The sequence below is a fragment of the Cylas formicarius genome, unplaced genomic scaffold (genome assembly GCF_029955315.1).
Source record: "Cylas formicarius isolate icCylForm1 unplaced genomic scaffold, icCylForm1.1 PGA_scaffold_6__28_contigs__length_40554024, whole genome shotgun sequence".
NCBI lineage: Eukaryota > Metazoa > Arthropoda > Insecta > Coleoptera > Brentidae > Cylas > Cylas formicarius.
This window is the reverse complement of record NW_026844347.1, coordinates 20369776-20386344: the sequence shown is the minus strand read 5'-3', so window position 1 is coordinate 20386344 and position 16569 is coordinate 20369776. Positions and strand designations below refer to the sequence as shown.

General features: G+C 35.3%; 1 protein-coding gene across 4 annotated transcripts in view; it reads right to left on the bottom strand.

The window, feature by feature from the left end:
• The window catches only part of LOC132703328 (uncharacterized), a 331950-nt gene that overhangs the window by 149597 nt on the left and 165784 nt on the right, over window positions 1-16569 (bottom strand). The window contains exon 1 of one of the 4 annotated variants that reach the window (XM_060672508.1): window positions 5484-5870. The exons of the other annotated variants lie outside the window; for them this stretch is intronic. Coding sequence (XP_060528491.1) covers window positions 5484-5513 — 30 coding nt within the window. The 5' untranslated portion in view covers window positions 5514-5870. Of the gene's footprint in view, window positions 1-5483; window positions 5871-16569 lie in introns of those variants that run through there. 4 annotated transcript variants of the gene reach the window in all.

Sequence of the window (16569 nt, the reverse complement as noted above, 5' to 3'; positions counted from 1 at the left end):
AGATTCCTTAAGGCTTGCATTTCTTCTCTGCTTAAGTTTGGTTGCGGTGGTTTTGACTGTCTTAAGACTCTGGCGACATCTTGCCTAATTAACTCCGCATCTTGTTCGTCTATGGTGGAAAGACTTGCTTCGACGTTGGAAACGATCTCTTCGACGGGTACTCTTTTTGGAGCTATTGCGTAGTTAAATCCTTTATTCAGTACGCTGACTTCTGTATCGGAAAGATGGTATGCTGAAATATTAATTTAATAATTTAATTAATTTAATTTAATTTAATTAATATTTCAGCATACCATCTTTCCGATACAGAAGTCAGCGTACTGAATAAAGGATTTAACTACGCAATAGCTCCAAAAAGAGTACCCGTCGAAGAGATCGTTTCCAACGTCGAAGCAAGTCTTTCCACCATAGACGAACAAGATGCGGAGTTAATTAGGCAAGATGTCGCCAGAGTCTTAAGACAGTCAAAACCACCGCAACCAAACTTAAGCAGAGAAGAAATGCAAGCCTTAAGGAATCTAAACAAAAACGAAAACATTCTAATAATGCCAGCAGACAAAGGAAATGCCACTGTCGTCATGAATACGTCGGATTATAATGCAAAATTGGAGGATATTTTGAACGACCCAATATACAAACTAGTCACCAGAGATCCCACGACATATTTGGAAAAAACAACTAAGTCCAAAATTCTCGATTCATCAATAAACGAGGATACAAAGAAGAAACTTATTCCGAGGGAAAAATCGAGTCGTTGCCCAAAATTCTACGGGCTCCCAAAGATCCATAAGGACGGGGTTCCCCTGCGTCCAATCGTAAGCGCCTTTAACTCACCATTATGCAAGCTGGAAAAACATCTGGCCAGTGCACTTCAGCCTATAGTGGAAAAGGCAGATTCCTATGTTAAAAACTCAGAACATTTTACTCAGATTTTAGGTTCTCTCAGGATGGACAAGGACGACATTATGGCAAGTTTCGATGTCAAATCCCTCTACCCGAGTATTCCAGTAGAAGAGGCACTCTTGCTTATAGAAGAAAACGAAGATCTTCCGCCATACATAATGGATCTGTCAAGACATTGCCTGAAAAACGCTTACTTTATGCACAACGGGAAAATTTACCGACAAATAGATGGAGCAGCAATGGGATCATCTCTCTCACCTGTGATTGCCAACCTCTTCATGATTTACTTCGAAAAGAAAGCAATAGAGAAGGCAAATCTGAAGCCAAAACTATGGACAAGATACGTTGATGACGTATTTGTTGTATGGCCTTTTGGCAAGGAGGAGCTTTTGAAATTCCTAGATCATCTGAATTCCATTCACCCAAGGATTCAATTTACAATAGAACTTGAAGAGGATAACAGTCTGCCCTTTTTAGATGTGCACATCACAAGGACCGAAGATGGACACTTGGAACACACTGTCTATAGAAAACCAACACACACTAATAGATATCTGAACGCTAAATCTCATCACCACCCATCACAGATACAGGCAGTGGCAAATACATTAATTGCTCGGTCCTTCAGGCTCACAAACGAGAGGAACAGAGATAAAGAACTGAAGAAAATTAGTACCTGTCTTCAACAAAACGGATACCGAAGGCGCACCATCAGCAAGGCAATCGGTAAACAACAACAGCCGCAGCAGAGAGTGCAGGACGAGACCCAACGAAGATCGATCGCTGTCCTGCCATACATCAAGGGGGTTACTGACAAAATCGGCCGAATATTACGGAAACACGACATATCAACGGCATACAAACCTGACCATACCATCGGAGCAATACTAAGAAACCCAAAACAAAAAATTACTCTGGAAAACCAAGGAGTATACAGTGTAGCATGCGGATCGTGCAGCCTGACGTATGTGGGACAGACCAACAGAAGGATTTCAGCCAGGCTCGAGGAACATCGTTTAGCCATAAGAAACAAACAAACAACATCTGCTTTGTTTCAGCACCAACATCAGACAGGCCATAAAATTGATTTCGGCACTTGCAAACAAATAGCTAATATTCCTGATTTTAGGACTAGGATTATACGAGAGGCCATCGAAATAGAAAAGTCCGGACACCTCAATACGAGAGACGACGCTCTGCATTTATCCAACACGTGGAGAACGATAATCAAACAGCAGAGCGATGCGCAGCAGCCAACGGGGACATCGCAACTACGATCGGGCGAAACTAACAACGCGACAATTCAGGGGGCGGAGCCACCTCCCCCCACGCACAAGCAGCACCGTTACCATCTCCGGCGCAGAGTATAAATACCGCACGCACCGCCGATAACCTCCCAGTGTTCGAAGTGTTTTCGGAGCGCGAGCATTGAAGATGCCAAGTGAGATTTTGGCGAAACGTCTGCAGGATTCCAGTCGGATGCAAGATTTGCAGGATTCCAGTCGGAGTTCAACGAGCGAACGGATGATATCCCGGAATATAGTGTCATCACATTTTTCCATCCGTGAATCAATACGTGAGAATATATATATATATATATATATATATATATATATATATATATATATATATATATATATATATATATATATATATATATATATATATATATATATATATATATATATATATATATGAGTGTTCGAAGTGTTTTCGGAGCGCGAGCATTGAAGATGCCAAGTGAGATTTTGGCGAAACGTCTGCAGGATTCCAGTCGGATGCAAGATTTGCAGGATTCCAGTCGGATGCAGGATTCCAGTCGGAGTTCAACGAGCGAACGGATGATATCCCGGAATATAGTGTCATCACATTTATATATATATATATATATATATATATATATATATATATATATATATATATATATATATATATATATATATATATATATATATATATATATATATATATATATATATATATATATATATATATATACCCCATAGGTACCACATCAGCATGAAATTATAATTCAATTCAATGTTTTGGTAACTTTGCTTATTTTCTACGAACATTGTGGCCAAATAATATGTACAAATAACGTGAAACGTTTTATAAAATGTATTGTAATTTAAGATTTTTGGAGAATCACAAAATAGGAACAAACGAGGAACAGCATTTAGAAAATAGTAAAAAGGTATTCATAATAAATAATGAAATATTACAATAACCTTACAAACCTGTTGTAGCTAGACAACTGTTTCTATGAAAATACTAATTTAAAAATGTTTCGAATCAATGGTAAAGCTACTTTATTCACTACAGGGGCAATGTTGTCAAACTATCAAACACTATAAAGCCATGGAGGCGGAAATATGTCACAGACCGTAAAACACATCCCTGACTGTAGAAACGAATTTGTAATTTTAATTATCTTTATCTAGGATATAGATAATAATAGGCCATGCGTGTAGGCGGTGGGCGGCAACAAAACCTTATGAACCGTAAAAACCTATTTCCTGAAAAAGGGCGCTATACGCACGGATGTTGAGCGTATCTGGCGAATAAACCACGCGTGCGTGACAACTGGCCGTTTACGATACACGTATTTCTATCATTAAGGCAAAAATTTACAAGGTACGGCAAAGTCAATGGCATTTTTTATTTCGTATTATATTTTGGATACATGCAAATCGACGTCAGTCACACCGCCCAACTTAACGTATTTTTGTTAGAACTAACTATCGAGAAATAATTTATTACTGTTATTTGAGGGATGCAGGACGCTGACTTTAAAAAAAAGCACATTCGCTACGTATTTGACGTTGATAATTAGGCAAGTAATGATCGTACCAGATATATCTACCTCTGCGCTACGGATTCGAGATCACGAGCTCGTGATTCATGATCGTGATCGTGCAAGTAACAGTTTTGATTAAATAAGAAAAAATTTGGAAGCGCGGCTATTCTCCTTACCGACTTATAAAATCTTTGATATTCGAGCAGAAAACGGATTATCCTTATTTGGGTAACAAATTTATACAAATCTGTTTGATATTTTAGAATGGCAATACAACCCGGCTAAAGTAAATAGTTCTTTTAAACCACGTGATGATACAGAGCAGCCCATTTAACTGAATTATTGCCTTCTTATCGCACGGTATTGCGCATATAATACCACGAGCTCCCTCTAAGTTTGTACTTTCCCATCATTCTATAATATATAATAATAAACTACCATATAGTAGTATAACTATGTGCACGAAGTAAAATTTTGTTGGAATATAAAAACTGAGAGGTTAGTAATCGTGAATAATTGTTTGCTGTTTCTCCTTGTACATTATTTTCTACCGTTCAACTCGACAAGGCAGAAAAAAATTTCCCTATAAGAATTCTCTTGAGTGAAAATATTGTTACATGTATTATACAAGCCCTTTCAATGAAATTGTAGCATTCGAACAATGCATCGTAACCAAAAACTCAGATATGAAACTGTACCGGTTGCAAAAAAAGATTTGATTTAACAATGTTTGTTTTATCGTAGAAACGGTTCAAGATCAAGATAGGATATAATATATAAAAAAGTGTCAGAATGCTTCATAACATACATTTAAAAAAGAAACGTTGGTATAAGTCGCATTGACTCGCAACACCGCAAGGTCAAAAATATTTTACAAAAATATAATATTTGATATTTAACAGCTCATATTCGAAGTTATAAGTGGCCAAAATATTTTCAATAAGTTAAATTCTGCATCAACTTCTACTTCTTGGACAGAATAGCGACTTGTATTCGTTTGAATTAATGGTTTAAAGATTTTCCAAATTAAGTTTCTGGAGTGTCATTAACATGTCAAATTTGTTTTCAAAAAAGAAAAAATAATCACAGGATAGTTTTCAAACAATAAGTCCAAACTCTGTGCGGAAGTTTGCTAATTTCACTAGGAAAGCAAATTTTTGGAATTATGCCTACAATTTAAGCAAGCAACCGAATTAGAGTGATCAAATTGATATAGGGTAGAATAAACACAGAACAAAACAAAATTTAAAACTAGTTCTTATAGCAACCCAGTTAACAACGCAAAAGTCAACAAACCGGGCACAAAGTTTAAACGAGTGATTTATTCAAAGGACAACCAAAAATATATATTTCCAAGTAGAATCAAATTGAATGCCCTAGGTTTTTACTCGAACTTTTACTCTTTGTTAATTTTTTGTTACTAAGGCAGCCAATTTTCTGAACGTTTTTTAGTAAATTTTACTTTTTTGTTAAGAATTCATTACTTACTCGCTTATTATTTATATTACAAATTTTTTGGCAACCCTCTAGAGAAAAACTAGAATTCAAAAACAGAAAAACAAAGGAAACAAAAATTAAGAAATTACAAATTTTTAATTGCACGCCAAAGAAGTTGCTCGTTTTGTTTTTCTAAATGGCACCTACTGCGTGATGAATCATTTTTAATGCTTGAGGAAGTGTACTTCTTGAAAGCCTCGTATGTTGGTCACATAATTCGTTATAACGAACTACTCCTAATTTGTCACTATTACGAACAATAAATTAAAATAGAAACACTTACGCGGCTAGCTTTGGTTAACGTGGCTCCCATTCATGAGTAGTCGACACTTTCAGTTGCAAACGTCAAAACAACATAACAAACAGTCTAACGCAATTACATCAACAGTTCATTTGGGACGCATTAATTACAACACCCGCATAAGGTAGGAAACAACCCTCTAGCTCGTTAAAATGTATCACCTTATAAATATACTATCACGTTTCACATACATTAGGTGTTCGAAAACAGAACAAGCCCCGGTACAATTCCGATGAATGGGACCAAAATTAATATACCAACACGAAACGGGGAAAATATTCCAAGAGTTTACAAACTCAGTTTTTATTCAAATGAGACCATTATCAAGTTCCGATTTTCGTGGAACAAACGATTCAAGGACAAACCGGTGTGATCACCCCCAAGTTAGAACACCCTCTGAAGTTCGACACGCGGCTGCCGGCTGCAATCCTTGATAGAAGGGCGCAGAGCGCCTGTGCGCTACGGCTGTGTAACGGTAAAATACACGTACTATTACGATGTGTTGCGTTTACGAGTCACGTTTTTTATTTTGTAAGTTAGAATGTAGCAAACTGATCAAAATTATATATATTCGCGATTCGGATTGAGATATTTCTACGGCTCTGTAAACAAGAGGATTGATCACCGATGGCTTTTAGGCCCAATTGTGATGTGACACTGCATTGAGGTATCAGTCTGTGTGCGCAGGTTTTCCCTAAACTTAACGATAAGAATAATCGAAAATGTAAAGCAGCCTGACGCTCAAGAATGCCTTCGAGATTTACTTACACATTTAAACTCTATAAACCTTAACATACGCTTTACCATTGAATTAGTTGATATTATCCCAAAAGAAATGAGTCCGCAAGCAATCCCGTACTTGTAACTACGGTGTTTCCATGAGCTCAAAACATCACTGACCACATAACAAAAGTTTTTACGATATATAATGCTAAAATCAAATTTGCCACTTGTTCAAAAATCTCTTAAGATCTTCGATCCGTCAAAGAAAAAATTTTGAGTTACCCGTAGTAGGCATAATTCCAAGCATATGCGGCAAAGAATACATTGTAGAGACATGACGAAAAATATCGACGTGAAAGAGCCTTAAGACTACGACAAATAAATTGCTCAGCAGTTGCTGAACGCAGTCATAAAACCGGACATCAAATCTTATTCGACCAAACCAAATTTGTAACCATGAACGTCCCATTTGCTTCCCCCAAACACCCTTGAAAAATATATAATACTTTTATGTACTTTCTAAAGGCTATACGGTTACATGAAAAGAGTATAAGAAATAATGAGAACTTGAAATTTGAAAATTAAATATATAAAATAGAAGAGAATCATACAAATTAAAGACTTACTTATTGGTTGTCGTGAAATCGTCAACTACTTTAAAGGCATGCTTACCTGAAAATATAGAAAATAAACATATTATTTTCATTTTATAAACAAATTATTTCGTGATATTGCGAAGCCATTAAATAAAGAAAATTTGTTCAAACTAATCATTCAAACCTGTGCTTATTTAAAAACCGACAAATGTTTTTACCCGTTTGACAAATGCAGCAGTGCAGTTTCAAAACTACACGTCTAGAAATACCAATAGTTCCAGCCATTCAGTAAGTCCTTGTGAATATTAACCCGATTAAAGATGATATTACCCATTTTCCCATGCAGCAGCTTTCGATCAATAACTTCGCAATATGTTTATTAATTGGAACCTATAATACATATTGATTTTGACATGACTCAACTAGTTCTGTGGCAGAATAGAGCTCCAATGTGTCGCACAATCAATTGCGCATTAGAGCTCTTAGAGATCAGACTATCAAACGATCAGATTTATCAAAATAACATATTATAAAATATATCAAATTTTATAACTCAAATTACTTACTAATTGGCGCATCAAGAAACGCAGCTGCAACTTCAAATATATTTTTTTAAACTCTGGTAGAATCCACACTGTATCACCTGCATCACAATTTGAAAATTATTCATTCACGTGTAGTTCATAAATAAATTGTAATCCAAAGCTAAATGACAGGACTATTTTCTTACACCAGCCTCATAACTATATTTAGATATAACAACAGGGATGACGTACTTGACATAGAAGCAATCTTTCTTTAGGTAACCATTGGTTTTTTAACTTACTTTTCCAAAATGACATCGAAAAACATTTTTTCAGGATGGAAATTAGCAAATAGGAATGATTCTATGTCGGTGCGTAAAATAACTTTCGACTATCGACGAATTAAACCCCCAACTCTCTATACATCCAAAACAGTTTGTTCTATGGGTTCTAAACCTTTGAATTTGTAAATTCGAACTTTGAATGATCTGTTTAAGGACAAAAAAATGTACAGGTGTTTGTTTAAATAGAGAACGAAGATTGCGTCGTATCTCTGACATTTGACAGATGTCATTATTTTAAATTTCTCGTCAAAAGTTCCGTAGAAAACGACCTGTGAAATTTGAAAATACCACATAGCTAGTTTCTATTTATAGTGAGACATCTAAAATAATGTCCCTGCACAAAAAAGGCCAACAAAGTCTTTCCTATTTGTAAATCTTTGTATATGTCACTTATTTGTCATCTAACATACCCGCACTAAAACGTGATTGATAGGAGGACCTTTGGAACAGGCAACACTCGACATAATCCCGTTCTTTGTTTCGTACAAAAAGTTAATACTCTGCGGCGGCAACGTACCGCTTACGCTTGTGTTTTTGCCTGTTTATTGTCCTCTCATCATTTTGCCTCGTCGTCGTGTTGGCTTCCCAGAAAATAGGTCACAAATTTTCTGCCTCTTCCCAGTTTGGACGGTTGCCAAAAGTCTAGTGGCGAACCAGTGTCGCCTACGATTTTGTCGTCCCTATGCGTCATTTTTTCCCTAGGAAAGCACGATAAACCTCCTAGTCGTCCATAATTCAAACTTTCCATTGCTCTGTTAACGGTATTATTTGATTCTTGATTTTTTGCAACACATAATTGAAAAGTACTCCTTAATAATCAAAGTCAAACATTTATCTCATCCTTTTTCCAACATCTCCTGTGCTGATTCTGGCGCACATATGAGTTTCGTTTCCGGCGTAAGAGAAAAAACTTTGAAAGTGAAGAAAAGGTTATTGGCTATGAAAAGCTTCTCTGTTTACTAAATTTACTCGGCAAGTATTTAAAAAAAATCAAAATCATGAAAATTAACGCACCACCAAAATTTGGGTCAATTTCAAGGCTGATTTTTTCGCAAACTACTGACTCGATTCGGGTATAAATTCTTTTAATTGTACCTTAAATCTTCAGCGACGATGTTGTGGCAAATATTTTTAATTAAATTTCAGTTTTAGCCATGTACGGAGTTTTCTGCTCAATGTCACATTTTGAAGAAATTCCCGTCAACATTATTAGGTGTCTATCTATATTAACCTGTAGCCGCATCTTTTCTCTCTAACTGGAGATATGGAAAACCAAGACTTAAACTATTATTACATTCAGCTGTTATTTGAATGTAATGTTGTTTCTCTACATTTCGTGTGATCAGTTAGTATAGAGCGAATATTAATCCAGGAAGGAATGAGTCACCGAGTTGTAGGAAGGAGACTGGGTGTTTCACATAAGAGGTGCTGTGGCAAACTAGAAGTGAGCAGTTGTGGTCAGTTCTGGACTTAGTTAGTTGAAATGTGTTGAGATAACGATTTGTGACATCGAGATATCGATTTCTACGTGAGCATAACGACTGTTGGGACACGCCTCGTAGAAAGGTATTTAAGGTTCAGAATTCCAAGAAGACAAACGCGGTTAAATACAGATCATATCCAAGCAAAACTTTACTTTTCCAGGGCACTTGTAAAGTGGACTGAAAATTAAGGGGAATTTCTTTGACAGTTAGTACAAACATCGCATCTTTGCGAGGGGTACCTTTAAATAGCGAAAATTGAGCATACGGTCCCAAAAGCTGGTAATGCAAGATAACAACAAGCCACATACTGCGAATATAGGTACAAAGTTAATTAACTCAGGTGAATATTGAGAATCTAGACTGGCCTCTACACGTTCGAGACCTTTACCCAATAGAATATGAGACCTTTACCCAAAAGAATATTTATGGGATCAAATGGGTAGGTACCTCAGTGGTCATCAATCCCAAGCATCCTTTGGGGATAAAGAAAACATTATCAGGGAAATATGGATTAATATCGATCAAGCACAAATTAGACGTCAGGTTCGTCGAGCGTGGGTGGTCGACGTCGGTTATAAGCGATGGAGGAGTAAATACCCGATATTGACTTTTTATTTGTTTAATATTTATAAATAATCTGTAATTGTTTCTTTTGACATTGAATTCCGTATTTCATCTAAAAAGTGAGGTGAAAACAAGATTAAAAAACAAAATGGCGACTTAGACAGAGAAATCTTAATGTTGCACGATGAGTTTACTTATTTGTTCAAATTTTGTCGTAATTCTTTTAAATCTTTCTTGTGAAGTATTTGGTATATCCAAATCATATATGTCCGATTCTCATTTACTACTACCCACTTTTGAGAGATTTGGGAAACTTTTACCAGCATTAAAAGCAAAACAACATCTAGAGAGTTTTATTGCACATATTTCGTTGCTATCGACTTTGTCCAAACCGAATGAGAGACTGACGAAAATACGAATTACGTCCTTTTTGATTCATAGTAGAAGTTTAACCAATTTTCGGTTTGGGTCTATAAAAAGGCATCAATCAACTCTTCTAAATCCACTTTATCACGATGAGTAAACCTAAAATAGTCGCTCCAATTTTTGACGACGTAGCACAAGCCTTTCCACTGTATAAATCACTCGATACATTTGGAAAAACATGGTTTCTATGTGTAGCTTTCAATTTTTAAAATTTTGCTGATGATGGTTTTTCCACCGAAACACTTAGGTATTTACAGATAAATGTTTTAAATTTCACAGTTATTGTTATATTTGTGGAAGACTGTAGGCAAGAAGAAAATGAGGAGTAAAAAGGTTATTTTTAACTGTAGGTGCTATTTTTTCATCTGCGCCTCCGTTTTTTAGGAGGACAATATTTTTTAGCAAATGAAAAGCGCCTTTCGCATTCACCTCGTAAAACGTCATTCCAAAACAAAAAATACTACCACCGTTGCGCGTTTAATCGAAATGCTCGGTAATTTATATTGCCGGACTATCAGAAGTGGGATAACGCAGAGTCGAAAATATAATTTTACATTCGGGGAGAATAATGAATAAAGCAGGATTTACTCTCCGTTTGCTTTCACTGCCGCGGCAATAAATAAATTTTGAAGCGTTGTACAGCTCGAGTGCTAAATGTATGTAATACGTATGCAAATGTTTATAGCAGGTACGAAATTTTTACCCTGCACGTAATAATGAAAGGTCCGCCTCAACGCCAGAAAAATACAAAAATATTCTTTAAATACAATAAGGGAAATTTACATTTTTATGAAACGCTTCGGAAAAGTTAATTAAGGCGAAACGCGATGGATGTTGACTTTGTATCAAACTAAGGTTTTGGTTTTGTTTTGTTTTATTAGATCCGAGACATCTTCCAATTATTTTAGTTTACTCTATATAAATTTATATTAAATTTGAGCTGAATTTCGAAATACGACAGTAATATCTTCTAACACGTTATTGGTGATGCTAAAATTTTAAAAATGTATCGATTATGGCATTTTATTGTGCCCAAATTTAAACATTAGATACAGTTATATTATATTATATAACATTTAATTATTGCTAATCTACCAATTAATAAATAATAAATTCACAAATGATATAAGATCTTATGGTTATACTATGTGTTAAAACTTTAAGGAATATTCCTTCATTTAAGAGACATATGGTATTAAAGTCTTATTTTTGTTTTTGCTACATGTTTTTTCTAGACGTTGATATTTAAACATTTTAACATTGTTTTTGTTTTTTATAATTCGCTCTATGTAAACAAATAAAATAATTCTTTAATATTTCTTTTGTCCAATTTATCACTATAAATACAAACAATTTGAATGCAATAAATAGCAATATTGCTTGAAATAATATTTAGAAAAAATAAAGCTTTACCACCTCTACTTATCTCCATCATTAAAAGCTCTCAAAATAACATAACTATAATTTATGGGTCCGGTAATATTAAAACCAGACTACTAGACTTTTCCAAAATTCGAAAGTGATCTTATGAATGAACTAAAATTATATTAGTTAAACAATTTTAATATCAAATTTTTCCTAAACACCTTTGCAATTCATAGAGTGTTGAATGACACGATTATGGTCAAAACCAAACTATAAAAATTGCAGAGACCAAAGGAAGCAATAAAAGCAGCACGTATATCAATGTAGGCTTTAGTTCAGAAGTGTATTCCAAGTTCTAGACATAGTTGTCGAACGAGGCATGATTTTTTAGAACCTCGAACGACTCAAACTTCTCACGCGGTATATAATAGCCCCATTTCTTCTCTTTGTACAACCGAAACGTTCTTCCGAACAATTAACTTAACCACCGCCAGAACCAGTCAAGAAACCAAACAGGGCGAAGGAGCTTAGAAAGTCGGAGAATGGCGAGAAGTAAATACCCCTCGCTAATTGCGCAGTCCGTTATTTAAAAAGCTCACCACAGAGTATTTATACCGGCAATAAAAACAAGTTCGGCTAAGATTTATTTTTGTGTGCATGTGACGTGCTCCGGTATCGCAGAAGCCATAATTACGTTTCGTGCTACGTAAGGCGAACAGCCGGAATGTTAAGGAAAGAAAAGGCCAATTTGTTAAATGCTTACCACTTGATAGTTGATAAAATACATTGTCATTAAAGCCAATTGCTGGATAAGTAGCTTGGTAAGAGAAAACTTACATGCGAGGCTACAAGTTGATTGAGATGGATAAAGGGAAAACAAGATTGTTTTCGAAAAAACTTTGCTGGGTGGGGCAAGTTCGTAGTGCGTAGCAGCTTTCAATTTCAAAAAGAGGTGACTTCGCAGTTTCTTCTGCTAGAGGGATGCTCCTTGGGAATAGATGTAATTATATTTTGTATACACCCTGTATAAAGCCTCTATCATGTATCGCCGAATTTCAAACTCACCACAAACCTTGATAAATATAAAAAATTGTACAAGTAATAACGGTTTCCAATGATATTAGTGCAAGTTTCTCGCGCACCCCGTATGATAGATGAAACCTGAAACACTCTCGATGCAGTTTACTACACAGTTTAAATCACATTATCCCATGTTTTATGGTTCTTTATGTACGGCTAATAATTTATCCACGAAAAATGCAATTTTCAGGATCTTTTAGATTGTTTTTCCCATAATCGACACACCCTGTACTTAATTGTTCAAATGTCGGAAATGGAGGTTATAGCCCTGGATCTCCCACGTCTCCTGGCCCAAGAATTTTTCCAAAATAGTAAATGGTTTTCGAGAAAGTAAGTTTTCTCTGAAACCATGCAGTGCGCCGTAACAATCAATGACGTCATCACGAATTTTGATTTGCAGTTAATAATTTACTCTGGAAAAGAACAATTTTCTAGGTTTTTCTAGAGTTTTACCTATAACTGAAAAACCCTGAATATAATCGAAATAAATGTTTTACAACCGGATTTTCCGCATCACCTTTTTAAAGAATTTTGCTTATCGCGTGAATGGTTATGCAGGAAAACATTTTCTCTAGAAGCCAAAATAATTACCCCCAATTTTTACTGTTTAAATGTGGGCAAGGACTTTCACTTCTCTGCTAAATTTGAAGTCGAGTTCTGCAAATTTAGGACGCTTAATACGTTTCTTATATAGCACGGAATATTGGGAACACCCTTTGCAATAGGTGAAAACCCTAAATACAAATGTTTTAGCTGTCTGGACGGGCTATATTGTCATGTAAAAGGAGCTAACATGTGAGACACAGTCTTTTACTTATAGCCAATATTCAATATTAAGGGGACCAATTTTTCAGTTTTTTTGAATATGTGGCCCACCCTGTACAATCTTCAAAAATTGTCAAGAGTAAAAGTTTATGGAGCCAAATCTTGTGCGTCTTTTCGTTGAAGAAACGGTTTTCTAGAAATGATTTTTTTCTTAGACCCAATTTTTTTATTATTTCCGTCAGGGGACCAAACGCTAAGCGGACACTAATCGTGTTTCATAGGAATGTCCAAAAAACAGTCGAAAATCGAAAAAAAAAAGATGGACACCGAAGCTTGACCGCGGCCATTTTTACAAATCTTATACATTCCGTGGACTGTTAAAAAGGAGCAAAATTTGAAGCCTGTAGCTCAAACCGTTCGCAGAACGGAGAACGGACAGGCAAAAAAAAGGTTTTTTTTCGATTCTGATTTTATCTGTACCAACGGCTAAGCTGTACGACGCACCATTATCGAGATTTGGAATTTAGTGAGGACCGAGTATATTTTCAAAAAGAATTCATTTGATCGATTATTCGAAAGTAACAAATATGGGAAAGCGATATCAAACGCCTACCGCTGCCCTTAGATTGAGGCATGTCTACCCAAAAGGGGTTAAATTGATTAAATTAAATTAAATTAAATTAAACATTTTTAAGGCCTTTTGCGAGTCTATTTAAAAGAAAATGCGGACTAACTAAATCATCTCAAGTTCATAATTTTATATCTCAAGAATTGAGAGTGAAGATTGAAATGCAAAATTACAGTTAAAAAGAATTAAATGTTGTATATTCAATATCTTGGTTAAATTGTTCAAAAAAATATAATGGAAGGTCGACTTTCAAAAAATCGTAGTAATAGGCATAAATATACTAAAAATGCATGAACTGCTTTACACAAACATGAAAATTAAAAAAACTATGAAATGAATTTTAAAGAAACTAAAATTTTAATACAGGATAATAATGAACAAAAATTGGCTAACCAAGAAGTGATTTATATTAAAAAGGAGAGGAAAATATTAGTAATTTAAGTCAGCCATACCACAATAAAATATTACAAATTAAATATTATCTGTGTAATAGAATAGAATAGAATAGAATAGAATTTATTGGCCATTCAGATACGTCACAAAAACAACAAATGGTACGTCAAAGGTTAACAATACAAAAGAATTTATATATATAATATAAAAGGTTGTACAATTTTTGAGAACTAACACACTAACGCAGTGGTCTATTCAAGTGTAGTATGTTTGATCAACTCCAAGTATTCATTAATATCATAGAAAGGATTATCAGTAAAAAAACTTTTCATTCTCTTTTTGAATTGTCTGTATGGTAGATTTTTTATATTATTTGGGAGAACATTATACAGTTTAACATTAATCTTATTGTTTTGTGAGGACGTCAGTCTGGAGTGAGGTGGGGTGATCATGTCAACATACCTAGTATTATACTCATGTCTATTGCCAAGTGTCCCATAGACATCCGCGTTTTCGTGAATATACAGGATGGATCGGTATATATAAGTAGAAGGCAGCGTCATAACCTGGAAGTCAGAGAAAATGGGCTTGCAGTGGGCAATCGGGTTGGCACCGCAGAGGACCCGCACAGCCTTCTTTTGCAAACGAAAAGCTCTTTCCGTATATCCAACCCCACCCCAAAGCACAATGCCATAAGACAGCACACTATGAAAAAGCCCAAAATAGGCTATCCTAAGGGCCGCCGGGGTTAGACAATGGCTGAGATGTCTCAGTAGGAACAGTCGCCGAGACAACGTTGCACAGACCTCATGAATCTGGCCTGACCATGACAGAGTCCTGTCAATTACGAATCCCAAGAGGGTTATATTATTTTGATACAGATAGTCGACTTTACTGCAGGAGAAGGTAAGTTCTTGAGTTTTTTGTTTATTGAGGACTAAGTTATTTGCAGAAAACCATTGCTGGAGAACATTTGTTGCTACGCTGACATCTTCACTAAGCATTCGTTGATGCTTAGCTGTTAACAGAATGGCAGTAATAATATAATAATAATAATAATAATAATAATAGCACTTTATTTCCAACATGTAACATGACCCAATTACAGGAAATATTAAATACAAATCATACAATATATATAGGTACACAATGGACCTGAAAACTAATCTTACAACTAAAAGAAAAGGAAAGATGGAGAAAGAAAAGGATAAGACGGATAAGCTGGCGCCAATTGAAGTTGTCAAAGTGTTGCCTGGAGACCATCATAATATAAATCACAGTGCGATGATAATTTGTTGGAGGTAATACACATATTGTAAATAGGGGCAATTGCATATGAACTGACTTGTAGAGAAATGAAACAGATTGCAAGTCTCTGCGCAAGCTCACAAGCAGTACAGCGAACCTTTCCAGCAGAAGATCATGATTGACTCCCCTCTCAGGATAGGAACCTTCCTCCCTGAATATTGGGTACTTCAGTAACCTTCTCTGCACATTCTCAATGGACTGAACGTGGCAGTTACATATTGGTGACCATTGCTTAACTTGGATCTACCGTAACAGCTAAATACAGTCGCTGAGCTGCAAAAATGCCTACAATTTCTTATTACGAATCCTAAAATTTGCATTGCACTGGACACCATTTTAGTAATGTGAAGTACAAAAGAGAATGTCTGGTCAAATAAAATCCCCAAATCCTTTCCAGCAAGTCTAGTCAGGATAGTACCATCCAAATTGTAATTAAAGACTATAGGAGTTCTTGTGTGGTGGTAAGGAACCACATAACACTTGCTGATGTTAAGATGCAATTCAATGTAATCTAATATTAATGTCAACATGATGAAAATAAACGCTTAGCAACAAATACTCAATATACACATAAAAGTGAAAATAATTATGACAATTATTTCATATTTCTCCTTTATTTTTATATTACAATATTGATCAAAAATAACAGTATGTGAATTTATAGAAAATTTGTATCTATTTTAGATTCTTGATAAAGATCCAAAATTTAAAGAATTGTGATAATATTGAACATTCTCAACCCCAGAACGACCCAAGCTTTATAATCATATAAATGATTACCGACTCAAAAAATAAACTTGAAATTAACCTTTTCTTTGTTTTCCACTGGATCTTTTATACCGCAAATGAAACAAAACATCATTAACAA